The 16609-nt window shown below is 44.3% G+C and overlaps 2 protein-coding genes across 7 annotated transcripts in view; both read left to right on the plus strand.

The window, feature by feature from the left end:
* Window positions 1-16609, plus strand: part of SLIT2 (slit guidance ligand 2) — a 233023-nt gene that overhangs the window by 117328 nt on the left and 99086 nt on the right. For all 6 annotated transcript variants that reach the window (XM_079989604.1, XM_079989605.1, XM_079989606.1 and 3 more), the window contains exon 5: window positions 13473-13544. In XM_079989604.1, the coding sequence (XP_079845730.1) occupies window positions 13473-13544 (72 nt within the window). The remainder of the gene's footprint in view (window positions 1-13472; window positions 13545-16609) is intronic.
* Window positions 10495-16609, plus strand: part of PACRGL (parkin coregulated like) — a 348281-nt gene continuing 342166 nt past the window's right edge. Inside the window, exon 1 of the mRNA XM_079989869.1 lies at window positions 10495-10498. The gene's annotated coding sequence lies outside the window, so the exon portion shown is untranslated. The remainder of the gene's footprint in view (window positions 10499-16609) is intronic.

Below are 16609 nucleotides of genomic sequence, written 5' to 3' on the forward strand. Positions count from 1 at the left end.
TCTGACATCTCTCAGCCCCACTCACCTCACAGATTGTTTGTTGTAGGGGAGGAAGGGAAAGGAGAATGTTACCCGCTTTGAGACTCCTTGGTGTAGTGATAAAGCGGGATATCAAATCCAAACCCTTCTTCTTCTTTGCTCAAAAAACAACAACCCCACAATGCAAAGCCAAGACTGATCTTCACTTGGTAGTCATGGTTCCTTTGAGTGAAAGAAACTTCAATCCCTGGTTTGGACATAATACTTAGCCAGGGGTTGTGGCTTGTTGCTTCTGCTCACACTAGTAGAGGACTGAAGCAAAAGCATGATAATCATGGTTAACCATGATAATGTTGGCAATTCAAACATAACCTGCAACAGCTGTTGTAATTATTAACCAAGTTTTGACATCACCTTCAGGTAATGCAAAGACAAGTAATCAGTCATGACAAAATTTAACTCCTCAACAATTCTGTTGTTAGAATAATGTTAACACACCTAGACTGAGGCCCGTGAACATCCAAATATTGTGACTGGAATAGATATTTAATGACATGTTTCAGCCAATGGGGCTCAAAGTTAGTTCATGTGGCCATTCTTATATCTAGAGATGTGGGTCAATGGTGTTTCATACTTTTATATTATATTGCTCATCATTCAGCGACCTGTTAAAATGTTTTGACAAGTCAATGGGCGTCACTCAGCTTCCTCTGTTGGCTTTGCCAGTGGGACTTTTTGTGTCTAAAAACCAAGGGAGGGAACCTGGAATATCCCTAAGAGGGCTTAGGTATCTTAGGTATGCCCACAGCTAAGCCCTGCATTGATAGCTATTTTTTAATTACACATTATGTAAGATGGAATGATAGCTGATTAAGGTGCCATACCCTCTCAAAGCGTTTTTGGATCTCAAGAAAAGTATAGGTGAGGCTCTGGTGTACTTCCTTTTTATTTTTATAATTACCCTTCATTAATGCTAAGCCATTGTAGCCTTCCATAATTTGAGTGGTGAATCTGCTCAGGAAATTAATTTCCTTTAATGAATAATATTTACTGTCTGCTTAATTTTATGCTGTGCCTTTGTAACAAATTACTGTAAGTGCATTTTTGGATGCATTGCATGATGGAATTGATTCTTGCTTTGAGAATTGCTAATTTGATGCTTTAGTTTATTTCCAAGGTTGAATGTGAACCTTTATAATAAGTAATGGAAAGGATATGAATTCTACTCACTTTGTTCCATGAAGATTGCAAAAATAAAACAAAAACTTGGAAAGTGTTTAGGATTTATTTCAGTTGTCCACACAGAACACCACGCTTCTGGGTAGTAGCTTGGGGCAAAGGTTGGGCAGTAGCCACTGGAATTTCCACTTGATGCTGGAAGAAGCCCACCCGTAACGTTTTATGAATGTCTTGAACTCTGGCACCCTCCTAAACTTACGTTACTTTTTGAGCCCTCAACTCTTGGCAGCTATGTTTTTCTCAGGCACAGCTGCATGTATTATGCAATGTGCAAAGGGATCTATAAGTTGAGGTACTAATCCAACATTGAGAAGTCTAGAGCAGAACATCTCCTGAAACCAGTTAGCCAGAGAATAATTCACAAGGACAGAAGTAAATATGGCCCAAAAACCCTTGTGTTCCCTGTCTATCCGTCCACGGTTAGCATAACTGTTTGGGTGCTGCTACTTCAGCACACTTTCCAATTCTTTTTCTTCCTCCTGAGGCCCATCCCATAGGTTTTTTATTATTATTATTCAGAAAGATACAAGGACAGCTTAAACTCTTATAAGGTAAATGGACCCCTGACCATTAGGCCCAGTCGTGACCTACTCTGGGGTTGCAGGGCTCATCTCACTTTATTGGCTGAGGGAGCCGGAAACACCGTTTACCTTCCCGCTGGAGTGGTACCTGTTTATCTACTTGCACTTTGATGTGCTTTCGAACTGGTAGGTGGGCAGGAGCAGGGACCGAGCAACGGGAGCTCACTCCGTCACGGGGATTCGAACCACTGACCTTCTGATCGGCAAGCCCTAGCCTCTGTGGTTTAACCCACAGCGCCACCCGCGTCCCAAACTCTTATAGTGTGTACGTAATAACACTGATAAACACACAGCTATATACACAAAACTGTTTTAAAAGGAAGATGTGTGATAATCATAAATAAAATCAGTTAAGCTTGTAAAGTAAACATAGATTTTTTTAGTCATGGTGTGCTTGCTAAAACAAAGTTTTTCACAGGTGTGTGAAAAGTACAGCAATGCTCAGGTAGGTAGGAAGGTCATTCCAAAACACACTAAAAGGTGTTGCCAGATCCGACGAAAACCAGCAGCGGAATGAAAGGGACGTGCTGCCGTGGCTGCCTTTGAGCTGCTAAACCCCGCCCCCAAGCCTCCACCTGATTGGTTGGCTACCTGGGGGCGTGGCGCGGCAGCCAGGCCAGCTGGGCAGGGGCTGGAACGCCCCCTGCCAACACTGGGAATGGCTCCTGCTCACAACTCCTCCCCTCTGTAAGGAAGAGAGGCTTTGCCAGATGCCAACCAACCAACTATCCATTGCCAACCTAAGCACACCTACCCACCTGAAAGAAGAGTAACCATCCTGACTGACCCTATACCTTTCTTTTTTCTATCTCCCAGAACTGTCTGATGTAGTAGATAAAACAAGAGGTGGGGCCCTGTCCGCTTCTGTCCTTGGGACAGAATACATGCTCATCACAGGAATGGGTGATGTGCATGATAGTTATTGCACATAGCAATTTCCACTTATACAATTAAAATAATAGCACTGTGCTTTATAAAGCAAATGGCATATTCAACTGGAAGTCTTCGGTGAGTAATAAAATATCTGCAATGCAGAACTGACTTCATTTGCAACAAACGGGTGCATTATGTGTGATTCACTAATCTGTTCCATGTACATTTTTTAATTTAAAAAATACATACAGAAATACCAATGGTGGAGGTGGGTGGGTGGGTGTAGTGCTTTGTTTCTAAAAAAAAGTTTAGGGGTGCACTCATTTTCCTACTCATATTGAAATACTGCCCCCCAAAGAGACCAAATTTAGATTCACAAAATGTTTTGGGGTATGCGTCCCCCTGCGTCCCCCCAGAATCATAGAATCATAGAGTTGGAAGAGACCACAAGGGCCATTGAGTCCAACCCCCTGCCAAGCAGGAAACACCATCAGAGCACTCCTGACATATGGTTGTCAAGCCTCTGCTTAAAGACCTCCAAAGAAGAAGACTCCAGCACACTCCTTGGCAGCAAATTCCACTGTCGAACAGCTCTTACTGTCAGGAAGTTCTTCCTAATGTTTAGGTGGAATCTTCCTTCTTGTAGTTTGGATCCATTTCTCCGTGTCCGCTTCTCTGGAGCAGCAGAAAACAACCTTTCTCCCTCCTCTATGTGACATCCTTTTATATATTTGAACATGGCTATAATATCACCCCTTAACCTCCTCTTTTCCAGGCTAAACATGCCCAGCTCCCTTAGCCGTTCCTCATAAGGCATCGTTTCCAGGCCTTTGACCATTTTGGTTGCCATCCTCTGGACACATTCCAGTTTGTCAGTGTCCTTCTTGAACTGTGGTGCCCAGAACTGGACACAGTACTCCAGGTGAGGTCTGACCAGAGCAGAATACAGTGGCACTATTACTTCCTTTGATCTAGATGCTATACTCCCATTGATGCAGCCCAGAATTGCATTGGCTTTTTTAGCTGCCGCGTCACACTTTTGGCTCATGTCAAGTTTGTGGTCAACCAAGACTCCTAGATCCTTTTCATATGTACTGCTCTCAAGCCAGGTGTCCCCCATCTTGTATTTGTGCCTCTCATTTTTTTTGCCCAAGTGCAATACTTTACATTTCTCCCTGTTAAAATTCATCGTGTTTGTTTTGGCCCAGTTCTCTAATCTGTCAAGGTCGTTTTGAAGTGTGATCCTGTCCTCTGGGGTGTTAGCCACCCCTCCCAGTTTGGTGTCATCTGCAAATTTGATCAGGATGCCCTTGAGTCCATCATCCAAGTCGTTGATAAAGATGTTGAATAAGACCGGGCCCAAGACAGAACCCTGTGGCACCCCACTAGTCACTCTTCTCCAGGATGAAGAGGAACCATTGATGAGCACCCTTTGGGTTCGGTCAGTCAGCCAGTTACAAATCCACTGAGTGGTAGCATAGTCAAGTCCGCATTTTACCAGCTTCTTTACAAGAATATCATGGGGCACCTTGTCAAAAAAGCACTAGGTGGGTAGATAGGGAAAGGTAATGCCTGCTTTTCCAGAATTCACTCTTCTTCCCAACCATGGCCCCAGAGCAGCATGTGCATTAACGTCCTTCAACGTCAACTTTAAGTGGTGCAAACTGAAGTCAAACTGTTGGAGGAGTTACAGTGCGTGCTGTGGCTGTAGAGACTAATACAGGAGAGACATGACTTTTCTTCTCTCTGCGCTCCTCCCAGTGGCCATTCCTTAGCCTGCAAGGGATTCCCACATGGTGGGGTTGATGTTGCCAGCCTTCATGTCATGTTGTAACACAGAGTTGGCCTACCAACAGGCCTGGTGCCTGAAGACGGCTCATCATAGAGCACATCCTTCGGATCCTGCCATTTTCTATTCTGTAGACATGACCAGGCCAGTGTAGACGTCGCTGAGACAGGAGTGCAAACATGCTGGGAATGTGGGCATAGGAGAGCACATCTTTGTTTGAGACTCTGCCCTGTGATGTCCAAAACAGCTCTGATGCAGTGCATGTAGAAGACATTGAGGCAGGTGTAAGTTGCCCATGTCTCGTGGTAGTAGTGAGGTTGGCAAAAACGGTGGGACTTGACATGCTTTCTCCAGTAATCAAAGTTGTTAGGCCTTCAGCTAGTGATAGTTTAATGGTGATAGTTTAGTTTAGTGGTGATAGTTTGTTAAACTGACCTGAAAGTTTGTGTGCCACTGTACCTAAAAGTGCAAATTATTTTGTTTATTTGTCTTGTATTGGATGTTGCACATGGAAGGATATAAATTTAACCAACAAATATGCATGTTTGTATCGCCCAGTTTAGAACCTTGTGCCCTCCAAATGTTTTAAACTACAATTTTCATCTTCCACAGCCAGCTTGGCTATGCATATTGATACCTGTTTTCCCCTAGCTGCAATTTTCTTTTATTGGGTCAGTTTATACTGGAATTGCTTGTGTTTTTTGGGAATTTGTATGCTCTTGTCAGGGCACAAGTGCTCAAATTGTGTAGTTCTGGATGACATGTTTCCCTCCATATTTTCATTTCATAGCTCTGAAAATAAGGACACGTTATTCCTTGCTCAGCAGTTTCTCTAAAGTATTGGATGCCATTATAGATTTATGATACAACTGATCAGAATCTGAAGAGAGGTTAAACCATGGAGGAAAAATAAAATGACCGGTAATTAAATTTGGAGAAATGTTTTCTTCGGAAAATTTATTGCCTTTAAGTAAATGTTGGTTTAGCTAATGGGGCCCGTGTAGGAAGAGGGAGAACACTGAACCAACCTTAGATGTGCATGATAGTTATTGCACATAGCAATTTCCATTTATTCAATTAAAATAATAGCACTCTGTGCTTTATAAAGCAAATGGCATATTCAACTGGAAGTCTTCGGTGAGTTATAAAATAGCTGCAATGCAGAACTGGCTTCATTTGCAACGAACGGGTGCATTATGTGTGATTCACTAATCTGATCCGTGTACATTTTTTAATTTAAAAAATACATACAGAAATGTGCAGTGTGTGTTCACTTAGAACTTTTCTGTACTGATATAGACTATAGCATCCTGATTTAAAATACAACTATTAATTTCACAACAAAATCACCCTAATGTATAAGTTCAACCAATCTTATATAAATCCAGTAATTCTCTCTCTTTTTTCTATACATGTTGCTATAACAAGCACTTGTTTGTAAGCTGTCAGTTCTTCTACAAAGCAATGCATGCTACATTATCCAGTAACCTGTGCAGTTGAACTGTAAATTCAGGTTATTAAATAATTCATTAATCCAAAATGCTTTCTGTTCCAGAGTTATTTACCTTTGTGTTATCTATAACTAATCACAAATTTGCTAATACATTTTATAAAATCTTTCATGATACATGTTCTCAAAAGAAGCAAAAATGATAGTCTTTGCAAAACAGTTTGTCTGGTTTAATTACAAAACCAAACCAATCATATTTCATCGTTTTTGTCAGATTGGGTAGATTTTTACTCTGGTCTCGCTTGTGAAGTAAGATTTGATGCTGACTTTTCCTGTCAGTGACTTGCAATCATAGCACCCAAAAGCTTATTTGCCACCCTCACCCTGTCTAATTGCATCCCTCTGGGAAAATTCCAAGTACAATGCTTCAGGTTACAGACTCTGCTAACCCAGAAATAGTACCTCGGGTTAAGAACTTTGCTTCAGGATGGGAACAGAAATCGTGTGGCGGCGGCACAGTGGCAGGCCCCATTAGCTAAAGTGGTGTCTCAGGTTAAGAACAGTTTCAGGTTAAGAACAAACCTCGAGAACGAATTAAGCTCTCAACCCGAGGTACCACTGTACTCCTTGTTTGTGGCATTTGCCTTGCCTATTTTTGGAGCATGTAGCCCTCTTCTTCTGTTATGCTGGTAGTTTGGGTAGTTTGAGGTGCCCCGAGAGTGATGTAGGAGCAATGAGGCACTAGAAAAATCTAAATGATCTTTGGCTTCTTCCATTAGCCCATTGTTGTTGTACCATTCATTTCATTATTAATAATACATATGTATATATATTTATAATAAACAACACACAAAAGCTTATACCCAGAACAAACTTACTTGGTCTCTAAGGTGCTACTGGACAATGTTTTAATTTTTAAAATTTATTTTGACTGTGTCAGACCAACATGGCTACCTACCTGAATCTCTACTTTTGTGTTCACCTTAAATCAACTTTTGGTGTTATATCAATACTGTGGGACCCAGGACAGTGTTGTTTATTGTCAGGGAACTGCCATCGGAAGGACAGGTGGTGAGAAGGCTTCAGGAGAATAGGAGAGCCTCTTCTTCAGGAGAAGAGGGAACCAGTAGGGGGAGTGCGAGAGTTCCAAAGGAAAGGGAGTCGGAGGGGAGGCTCTGGGATACTTCCAGTGGGAACAGCGAGGAGGTATCAGAACAGCCCTTAAGAACTCCCACCCCCCGCCGGAAACTGTCACGCAGGGAATCCAGGAGGCGCATGTCTGTGAAACAGCTTTTATGTTGGAAACGCTTCCGCAAACGCCCACTGTCAGATTCTACCAGCGACTGAGGGAGCCATGCTCAAGGGCTCCTCTCAAGGCAGGGTTTCACTACACTGAGTGAGCTCTGAGGGATCGAGTTTCAACGCACAAGCAGCTCATTATCCCACCACAGCAATCTGACAGTCCCTGAAAGCAGCTTGTGCAAAGAGAGGCATCATGAGCAACCCAGCCGGAGCCGGAGATGGGGGAGCAGCTGCAGCCGGTCCTAGCCTGGAAGAAAGGTACAGGATGTTGGAGGTACAGTTAGCTCTGCAAACGGCGAGGTTGGAAGAGAGGAGGGCTCATGATGCAGAAAAGGGGAAAGCCGCCCAGCTCTCGAGGAAAGTGCCAGGACTGGTGCAGAAGTTTGGGGGTGATCCCAGGAATTATCAAGCCTTCAGGACTGAGATGCAATATGCCCTCAATCTGCAGTTTGATGATTTTCCTGATGAGGATTCGAGGGTTGCTTTTGTGATTGGGCATCTCGAAGGCCCGGCCAGAGATTGGGTGAGACCACTAATGGCAGCCAATAATGAAGCCCTAAGGGACACAAGGAAGTTTTTTCGCGCCATGGATCTGATGTTTTCCAGCGAGATTGAGCAGGGAGTGGCGCGCAGGCAGTTAATGGCGTGTAAACAAGGGAACCGATCTGTCCGTGAGTACTGGACTGAGTTCACCATGTTGATCCATAAATTAGGATGGGATTTGTCAGCGGAACCGATACAAATGCTGTTCGAAGAAGGACTATCTTCGGCAGTGAAAGACGAACTTTCCCGGGGGCCCAGGGCGGAGTCTATGGACCTTCTGACTAAATCAGCGCTGGCCATAGGCTCACGCCAGGAGGCCAGAGCCTTGGAGAAGCGGGAAGGGAAAGGGGAGCGTTGGAGGGATTTCCGCATTCCAGAGATGCCAGAGCAGCCTTCTCTGCCAGCAGAGCCGATGGAAATCGGAACAGCGCGCGCGCGCGCAATTTCAAACCCCAGTGAAGGGCGGAAGAAGGAGGGAAAAGGCGCCAAGAAATGTTTTCTCTGCCAACAGCCAGGTCATTTTGCCAGAGTTTGTCCGCAAAGAAAGGAATGGCAAGGAATGGCGGGAGCTGTTGGGGAGGAGGGAGAAGGAGCTAAGGAGCAAGTAAAAGCCAACGCCTGGCTGCCACCGACGGGGCACAGCAGCCAGGCCAAGGAACAGTAAATGTGCCCACGCCAGAACCCCCAAGACCAGCTCTTGTAATAGAGGTATTGCTGGAGCTGGCAAACGGACACCCACTAAAAGTGAAGGCGTTACTAGACTCAGGCAGCTCCTGCAACTTTATGAGTAAGGAGTTTGCAGCCGCCCATCAGATACAAACCATTCCTTTAAAAAATCCCCTGCAGGTGACCACGATTGATGGGAGGGCGCTGTTGGGGGGAGAAGTAGACCAGCAAACTGTCCCCATGACAATGAGGGTGGCAAGACACACAGAACGGATAGCGTTTAATATAGCCACGTTGGGAGGAGCGCCCATCATTTTGGGGATGAGCTGGCTAGCGCTGCATGATCCGCTTGTGGGATGGCACCAGAGAGTGGTTTCCTTTGGGTCAGCACATTGTATGGGACACTGCACAGAAAGAGGGGGCCAAGTAGGGACTCAGGCCACGTTAGCAAAGATAGAAGCAATGGAACAAGGTAGGGTACCACGACAATATGCAGATTTTGCCGACGTCTTCAGCGAAAGGGAAGCAGATAAACTACCCCCGCACAGACCCTTTGACTGCCAAATCAACTTACTTCCAGGGGCGCAATTGCCAGTGGGCAAGGTGTATGCAATGTCTGACAGAGAAATGCAGGAGCTAAGGGAGTTTATTGACAAAAACCTCAAGCGTGGGTTCATCAGGGAGTCACGAGCGGTGGGGGGTAGTCCAGTGTTCTTTGTAGACAAAAAAAACTCGGACAAACCGAGATTAATTGTGGATTTCAGGGCCCTAAACGCAGTGTCCGAACCCGTGAGCTTCCCTATGCCCAGAATCGATGACATTCTGACCCGGGTGAGAAAAGGGAAGATTTTTACCAAGCTGGACCTGAGGGGGGCGTATAACCTGATACGTATGAGAAAGGGAGATGAGTGGAAAACCACTATGTTCACCCCCTTGGGGGCATTTGAGTACTGCGTTATGCCCTTCGGCCTCCAGGCGGGTTCCGCAGTATTTCAATCATTCATGAATCACGTACTAGGACCATTGCTGTACAAGAACTGCGCTGCGTTCTTGGACGATGTACTGGTGTACTCGGAGGATGAAGAGCAGCATGTGCGAGATGTGCGAGAAGTACTGAGCAAACTGCAAGAAAACCAGCTGTGGGTGAAACTGGAGAAGTGTCAGTTCCACACCAGGGAGGTGGAATTCCTTGGGTACCGGTTGTCGGACAAGGGGCTGGCCATGGATCCTAGCAAGGTGCAAGCGGTGCTGGAATGGAGGCCACCGAAAACTAAGAAAGATGTGCAGAGGTTTTTGGGGTTCGGAAACTTCTATCGGAAGTTCATCAAGAACTTCGCCCATTTAACAGCCCCCATCACGGATTGTCTCAGCAGTAAGAAGAAATTTGTCTGGACGGAAGAAGCGCAGCGAGCTTTCGAAAGTTTAAAGAGGGCGTTTGCTTCGGAAGAACAACTCTTACACGTGGATCTGCAGCAGCCGATGAGGGTGGAAACCGACGCGTCTGACAGAGCGGTGGGGGCCGTGCTTCTGCAGCCAGGAGCGAATACGTCGGAATGGAGGCCGTGTGCCTTCTTCTCGAGGAAATTGAACAAGTCTGAGAGGAATTATACAGTTACGACAGAGAATTACTCGCTGTCCACGAAGCGTTCAAGAGATGGAGACACCTGTTGATTGGAGCGCAACACAAGGTTCAAGTGCGGACAGACCACAAAAATCTAGAATACTGGAGGACAGCCCGAGTGTTGAACCAGAGACAAGTAAGATGGGCGCAAGAGTTCTCCAAGTTCAATTTTGAGATTCGCTACGTGCCAGGGGCTGAGAATGTCAGGGCGGACGCTCTCTCCAGAAAACCTGAGTACTTGGAGGGGGAAGGAGGGGCGGAAGAAAGACATATCATCTCAGAGGACCACTGGGTTTGTGGGGCGGCATTGGTGGGGCAAAGAGAACTGGTAGAGGGTATTGAAAACGATGAATATGCCCAAGAGAAACTTAGGGAACTCAGGGAGACAGGTGAGAACGCAGGGGGGTTTGAGGAAAAGAACGGAAAACTATATTTCAAAGGGGCGCTCTACATACCAGGTGGGGAACTAAGAGGGCGGGTGCTTAAGCAGTTGCATGACAGCCCCACGGCGGGGCACTTCGGGCAGCACAAAACCATGTGGTTGGTTACCAGGGAGTTTTGGTGGCCCAAGGTGCGGGAGGACGTGCGGGAGTATGTCAGGGGATGCGACAGGTGCCAAAGAGCAAAGGGAGAGAGGTTGGCGCCAGCGGGGTTATTAGAACCCTTACCCACCCCAGAAAGGCCATGGGAGATGGTATCCATAGACTTCATGACCGATCTACCGAGATCCAAAGGGAAAACCGCGGTCATGGTGGTGGTAGATCTACTAACTAAGATGTGCCACTTTATAGCTTGTTCACATGCAGTGACAGCGGAAGAAACCGCAAGGTTGTTTGTGGAGCACATTTTTAGGTTGCATGGCGCCCCCTTGAGGGTTTTGAGCGACAGAGGAAAACAATTTACTTCTAGGTTCTGGAGGAAACTAATGAGCATGTTGCATGTGGAGGTAAGTTTTTCCACCGCCAGACACCCAGAAACAAATGGGCAAGCAGAAAGGGCAAACGGGGTTTTGCAACAATATCTGAGGTGTTATGTAAAGGACAGAGAAACGGATTGGGTGGACTGGTTACCTCTGGCAGAATTTGCCTACAACAACGCGGAGAACGTGTCCACAGGGATGAGTCCCTTTCTAGCCAATTATGGGTGTCATCCTCGGGCGTTTCCAGGAGAGGGCGGGGGAAGGTGGAGTGTACCTGCAGCGGAAAATTTTGTTGAAGAGATGGAAGCGATCCACCGTCAGCTCCAACTCAACTTAGAGAAAGCCAAAGAAGAATATAAGAAGCAAGCTGACAGAAATAGGAGGGAAGGCGAAACCATAAGGGTGGGTAACCGGGTGTGGCTATCCACCCAAGGACTGCCGTTCAAGGGAGGGTGTAAGAAATTGAGACCCAAACGGTTGGGACCCTTTGAGGTCATACAGCAGGTGAACCCAGTAGCATTCAAACTCCGATTGCCCAGTCACATGAAATTGCATCCAGTATTTCACAGGTCATTACTGTCGCCATACAGAGAGGGGTGTGAGTGGGGGGAACATGAGAGGGAGGTCACCCGGACACCCGTCATAGAAGAGAGAGAACGCAACATGGATGTGGCAGGGATCATTGATTCCAGGTGGAAGGGGAATCAGGTGGAATACTTGGTAGAATGGGAGGGGGAGGAAGAGTCAGAAAACGCATGGGTACCGGCAGAGGAAGTCAAAGACGAGATTTTAATAGAAACGTTTCATCGGCGTTTCCCAAGTAAACCACAACCAGTGGCAAGGTTTAGGAGGGAACACTTCGGGACTACAGATGAGGAAGGGGAATTTGAAGGGTTCCCAGAGTCAGAAGTGGAGGTGGAAACAGATTCCGACGAAGAAGAGGAAGAGGGGGAAAGAGGCGGTAGGCCGTGGTTAGAAGTGTTTGAATCCTCGGAGGATGAGGGGAGTTCCTTCCAGGGATTTCCGTCCTCGCCGCCAGTAAGAAAAGAGGCGGGAGGGGGTGAAGGGGGCCCTGGGGGGGAGGTGGATGTCAGGGAACTGCCATCGGAAGGACAGGTGGTGAGAAGGCTTCAGGAGAATAGGAGAGCCTCTTCTTCAGGAGAAGAGGGAACCAGTAGGGGGAGTGCGAGAGTTCCAAAGGAAAGGGAGTCGGAGGGGAGGCTCTGGGATACTTCCAGTGGGAACAGCGAGGAGGTATCAGAACAGCCCTTAAGAACTCCCACCCCCCGCCGGAAACTGTCACGCAGGGAATCCAGGAGGCGCATGTCTGTGAAACAGCTTTTATGTTGGAAACGCTTCCGCAAACGCCCACTGTCAGATTCTACCAGCGACTGAGGGAGCCATGCTCAAGGGCTCCTCTCAAGGCAGGGTTTCACTACACTGAGTGAGCTCTGAGGGATCGAGTTTCAACGCACAAGCAGCTCATTATCCCACCACATTTATATTGCACAATTTTTTATTTTTTTAATTCATTACATTTTTAAAATTAATTTATTTTGATAAAAGTAGAGATGGGAGAGTTCTCTGGATCCCAAATTGCTACCCAATCTCCTAAAAGTAAAGGTAAAGGGACCCCTGACCATTAGGTCCAGTCATGACTGACTCTGGGGTTGCAGCACTCATCTCGCTTTATTGGCCGAGGGAGCCGGCGTACAGCTTCTGGGTCATGTGGCCAGCATGACTAAGCTGCTTCTGGTGAACCAGAGCAGCGCACGGAAATGCCATTTACCTTCCCGCCAGAGCGGTACCTATTTATCTACTTGCACTTTGACGTGCTTTTGAACTGCTAGGTTGGCAGGAGCAGGAACCGAGCAACGGGAGCTCACCCCGTCAGTAGAATACAATGGAGCTGGACACAAACATAGCTTTCCCTGGACAGAAAGACTCATCCTGTCCAGAGAAGGTTTTTGACCAAGTGGAGTTGATTCCCCCCTCTCCCTATAGCCCCCAGCACCCCTCTCCCCTGCTCCACTTTTCCAGGGGGGGGGGGTCCCTGGACCCTCCAGAAGAGAGTGGGTGGTGGTGCTGGGGACTACAAAGAGAGAGGAAAGCAGAAGAAAGATTCTTTACTCTGCTATGAGGATCTCCCCTGAATAAAATTAGCAGTAGTGAAGTCTCGATCCAGCCCATTATAAACTCTGAGTAAATATTTTAATACAAATATTGAGAGTCTGGGGGAAAAAAGTTGCTCTTCCTTTCAAACTGCAAGTCTGGCTAAGGGTTATCTGAAACGGTGTGTGTACATTTTTTCAAAAATGAGTTCTTCATTGCTACATTTTTGAAAAGTGATTGTTTCTTTGTTGTTGATAGCAAGTCATTCATTCTAAGGTAATGTGCATAATTCAGATCTATATTGGTCCGGATCAGCTTGAAATACCTGTTCTTAAACAGAAGTTCTTTGTATGATATATGAATCTACCTAAGTATTTCTCTCTTTTTTTCCTCCTTAGGGACCTTAGTGAAAACCAGATTCATGCCATTCCTAGAAAGGCTTTCCGTGGAGCTGTAGACATTAAAAACCTGTAAGTATTTTTTAATTCCTTCATAATAAAAAGTTAACACCATTTCATTTATTTTATACATAAATCTATATTTGTCTATGCACTTCATTAAGTAATATATGGTGATGCCATATTACTTAAATTGGATTTAGTGACGAAAATTAAAGAATATCGCATGCTAATTTTACATCTGTGTTAATGTCTGAAATGGTCTATGTCTTTCCCTGATCAAAAGTGCACTTAGTGTTTATACTCTTAGTTGAAAATTATTTTAATTGTAAGTATTTTTAAACATTTCAACTCAACAGCATATATATTCCTTACATTAGATTTTTATTTTAAAAATAAAGGCAATGAAATTTTTAGCATTCCTGAAGAATAAAAACATGTTGCCTCAGAGTTTCCCAAACTTGGACCTCCAATTGTCTTTGGACTACGCTTCCCATCATCCCTGATCACTGGCCTTTCTAGCTAGGGATGATGGGAGTTGTAGTAAGTAAGTAAGAAAGAAACCCTGGCCTAGGGTAACCATCTCAAAAAAGGCCACACACTGTTTTTGCAGACTTTCAAAATATAGAGAGATACATTATAGAGTTGATACTTTATTAACCAGTTACCACATTTCAAGTATTATCTCAGTTCTCCAAGCAGTTGGGCTACAACCAATCCAAGGATTTTAATATTTATTTTCTTACTGTTATTTTCTTATTTACATATATTAATGGCCTCATTTACATGATCGTATCTTGGATTTGTAAACCAAGTTATGAATGATCCTGGTGGTGCTATGGGATGCACACAACCATTTCCATTCCTTCCCTTCTCAGCACACCATAATTAAATTTTGATGTCTTCTAGCAAGCACAGTTTCCCATTAGGTCCAGATCAGAAAATTATGGTTACCAGGTTCAGAACAAGCCAAGATATTAAATCATCCTAAAATTGTGGTTTTAGACCCCATATAGTTCCAAACATGGAACAGGAACTATATTTTCCTGTTTTAGATACAATGGGAAACGACATTTAATTGAAGACTTTCTTGCTCAACTGCAGAAGGGAAAGAGCGGCCCAGCTTGGCTTACTAAGACAAGAGATTCTCACCCATTCCAGGCGAATGTTCAAGCATTTCTCTGGGCTTGTTGATTTCTTAATTAATATGAGGCATGATAATTATTCACTCCCAAGGTTCTGAATTAAAAAGTGTGTGATTGAGTTACAGAAACACTTCCCTCCATTTTCTCTTAATTGGATGTAATGTGCTTTGAATATGTCAACCCTTCATCAAAACCAGTAAGACCCTTCTGGTCTTCTGAATGATGATGATGATGATGATGCTGTAGTTGTAATTGTTCTTCTTCTTATTGTTATTATTCAAAAGATCTTCATTTTTTGTTTGGGTCTCATTTTTTCCACCTTCTTAACTACCAGCAATTGCAAAGATGCATTACATGTTTTATGCAACAATTACTTAAGCGTATATGCATGGTTAGTGATATATATGTATACTAGAAATTCAAGTGGCAGCATTTTAAACACCTGATAGATGTATAATAGATAAATAGGTACCACTCCAGCGGGAAGGTAGTTTCTGTGCGCTGCTCTGGTTCGCCAGAAGCGGCTTAGTCATGTTGGCCACATGACCTGGAAGCTGTCTGCAGACAAACGCCAGCTCCCTCAGCCAGTAAAGCGAGATGAGCAGTCAACCCCAGAGTCCTCTGCAAGTGGACCTAATGGTCAGGGGTCCCTTTACCTTTTCAGGTAGATGATGCCTCCATTAAAAGCAAACGCGAATCTATTCCAGTCAATTACTGGCTGCATTGTGCTATTTTCCTTTTGCCCATTATGTCTTTGAACTTACATGCCAAATGTTAAGCTATCTCCCCTACCCTCAATTATGCAAAACCACCAGTTCAAACTGTTGCATGATGAGTAGTTGCCCTTGAACTAGAGAGTAGTTCAGTTTATGTCTATGAAGATGCAGTTGAAGATCTTTCTGAATGCCTGCTATACTGCCACTATTATTTCCTGGATTGCTACTTAAGGGTCCGAGAAATTGACTGGCTGGAACACCAACCTGACTATTTTTGAACAGAACCTTTAATTCTCTCTTTACTGTGACTATCAAAGTGTGTCTTGAAATGATTCATAGTTGATACTAAAATCTATGTGAAACTTCATGAAACCAGTACCTCTGAAACTTATCAATTCTGGGTTTTTATAAAAGCGGTTAGTTGTAAATAAGTATGCAGTTAACTGTAGTCGATATGAATTGACTTTAAAATACTTGAGAAAATTTGGTAGATGCAAACGCAAATCAAAAAGGTCCAAGTTAGAGCCAGTAACGAAGTTGGTGACCATATGCTCAAATGCTCTTGAGTGAAAAAGACTTGAAGAGAAAAGTGGTGAGCTTGTTAGAATAGCCATTCCACAGAAACTGTGTGTGCACGTACTTATGTGAGCACAAAGAAAAGTTGTTTCTAACATTGATCTATACAAGTTAAATTAAACTCCCGTAGCACTTCTGTTAGTGATTAAAGGAAGATCTACATCTGCTTCACGAATGTGTGCATTATCTATCTATCTGTTTATCTATCTATATAATGTATGTTTTATTACATGTATGAAATAAACAAAGTAGTTACAGAATAATCAAAACACAGCAGATTGGTTTTATCTGCCTTTGAAATCTTTGAGAGCTGCATTTACCATTTAGATATCAAAGAGATGAACCATTTCTTTTTTTATACAGTGCAAAATTGTGGGGAACAGACAATTATAAAATTATAAAAAGAAAATTAAAGAGAACAAACCAATGGCCTGACCACCACTGATAACTAATAAGTTCATTAGGTAAAAGAAAAACCCCAAGGATGATAAGTAAATCTTAGATTTTTCCTTTCAACCTTAGCTTGACTTTGGACAGAAATGGTAATAACATTTTGTCTGCAGTATGTAGCTACAACTGGAGCGCAGAAGTATTTCTAAACACCACCCATTGATTTGAATATATAACTCTAGCAGGAGAAAGAAGTGTGAGACAGCAGGGAGTTACATGATTGAAGTGCTAATGCTTTCAGAAGAACTTA

Source organism: Podarcis cretensis (assembly GCF_951804945.1).
Source record: "Podarcis cretensis genome assembly, chromosome: 9".
Lineage (NCBI taxonomy): Eukaryota > Metazoa > Chordata > Lepidosauria > Squamata > Lacertidae > Podarcis > Podarcis cretensis.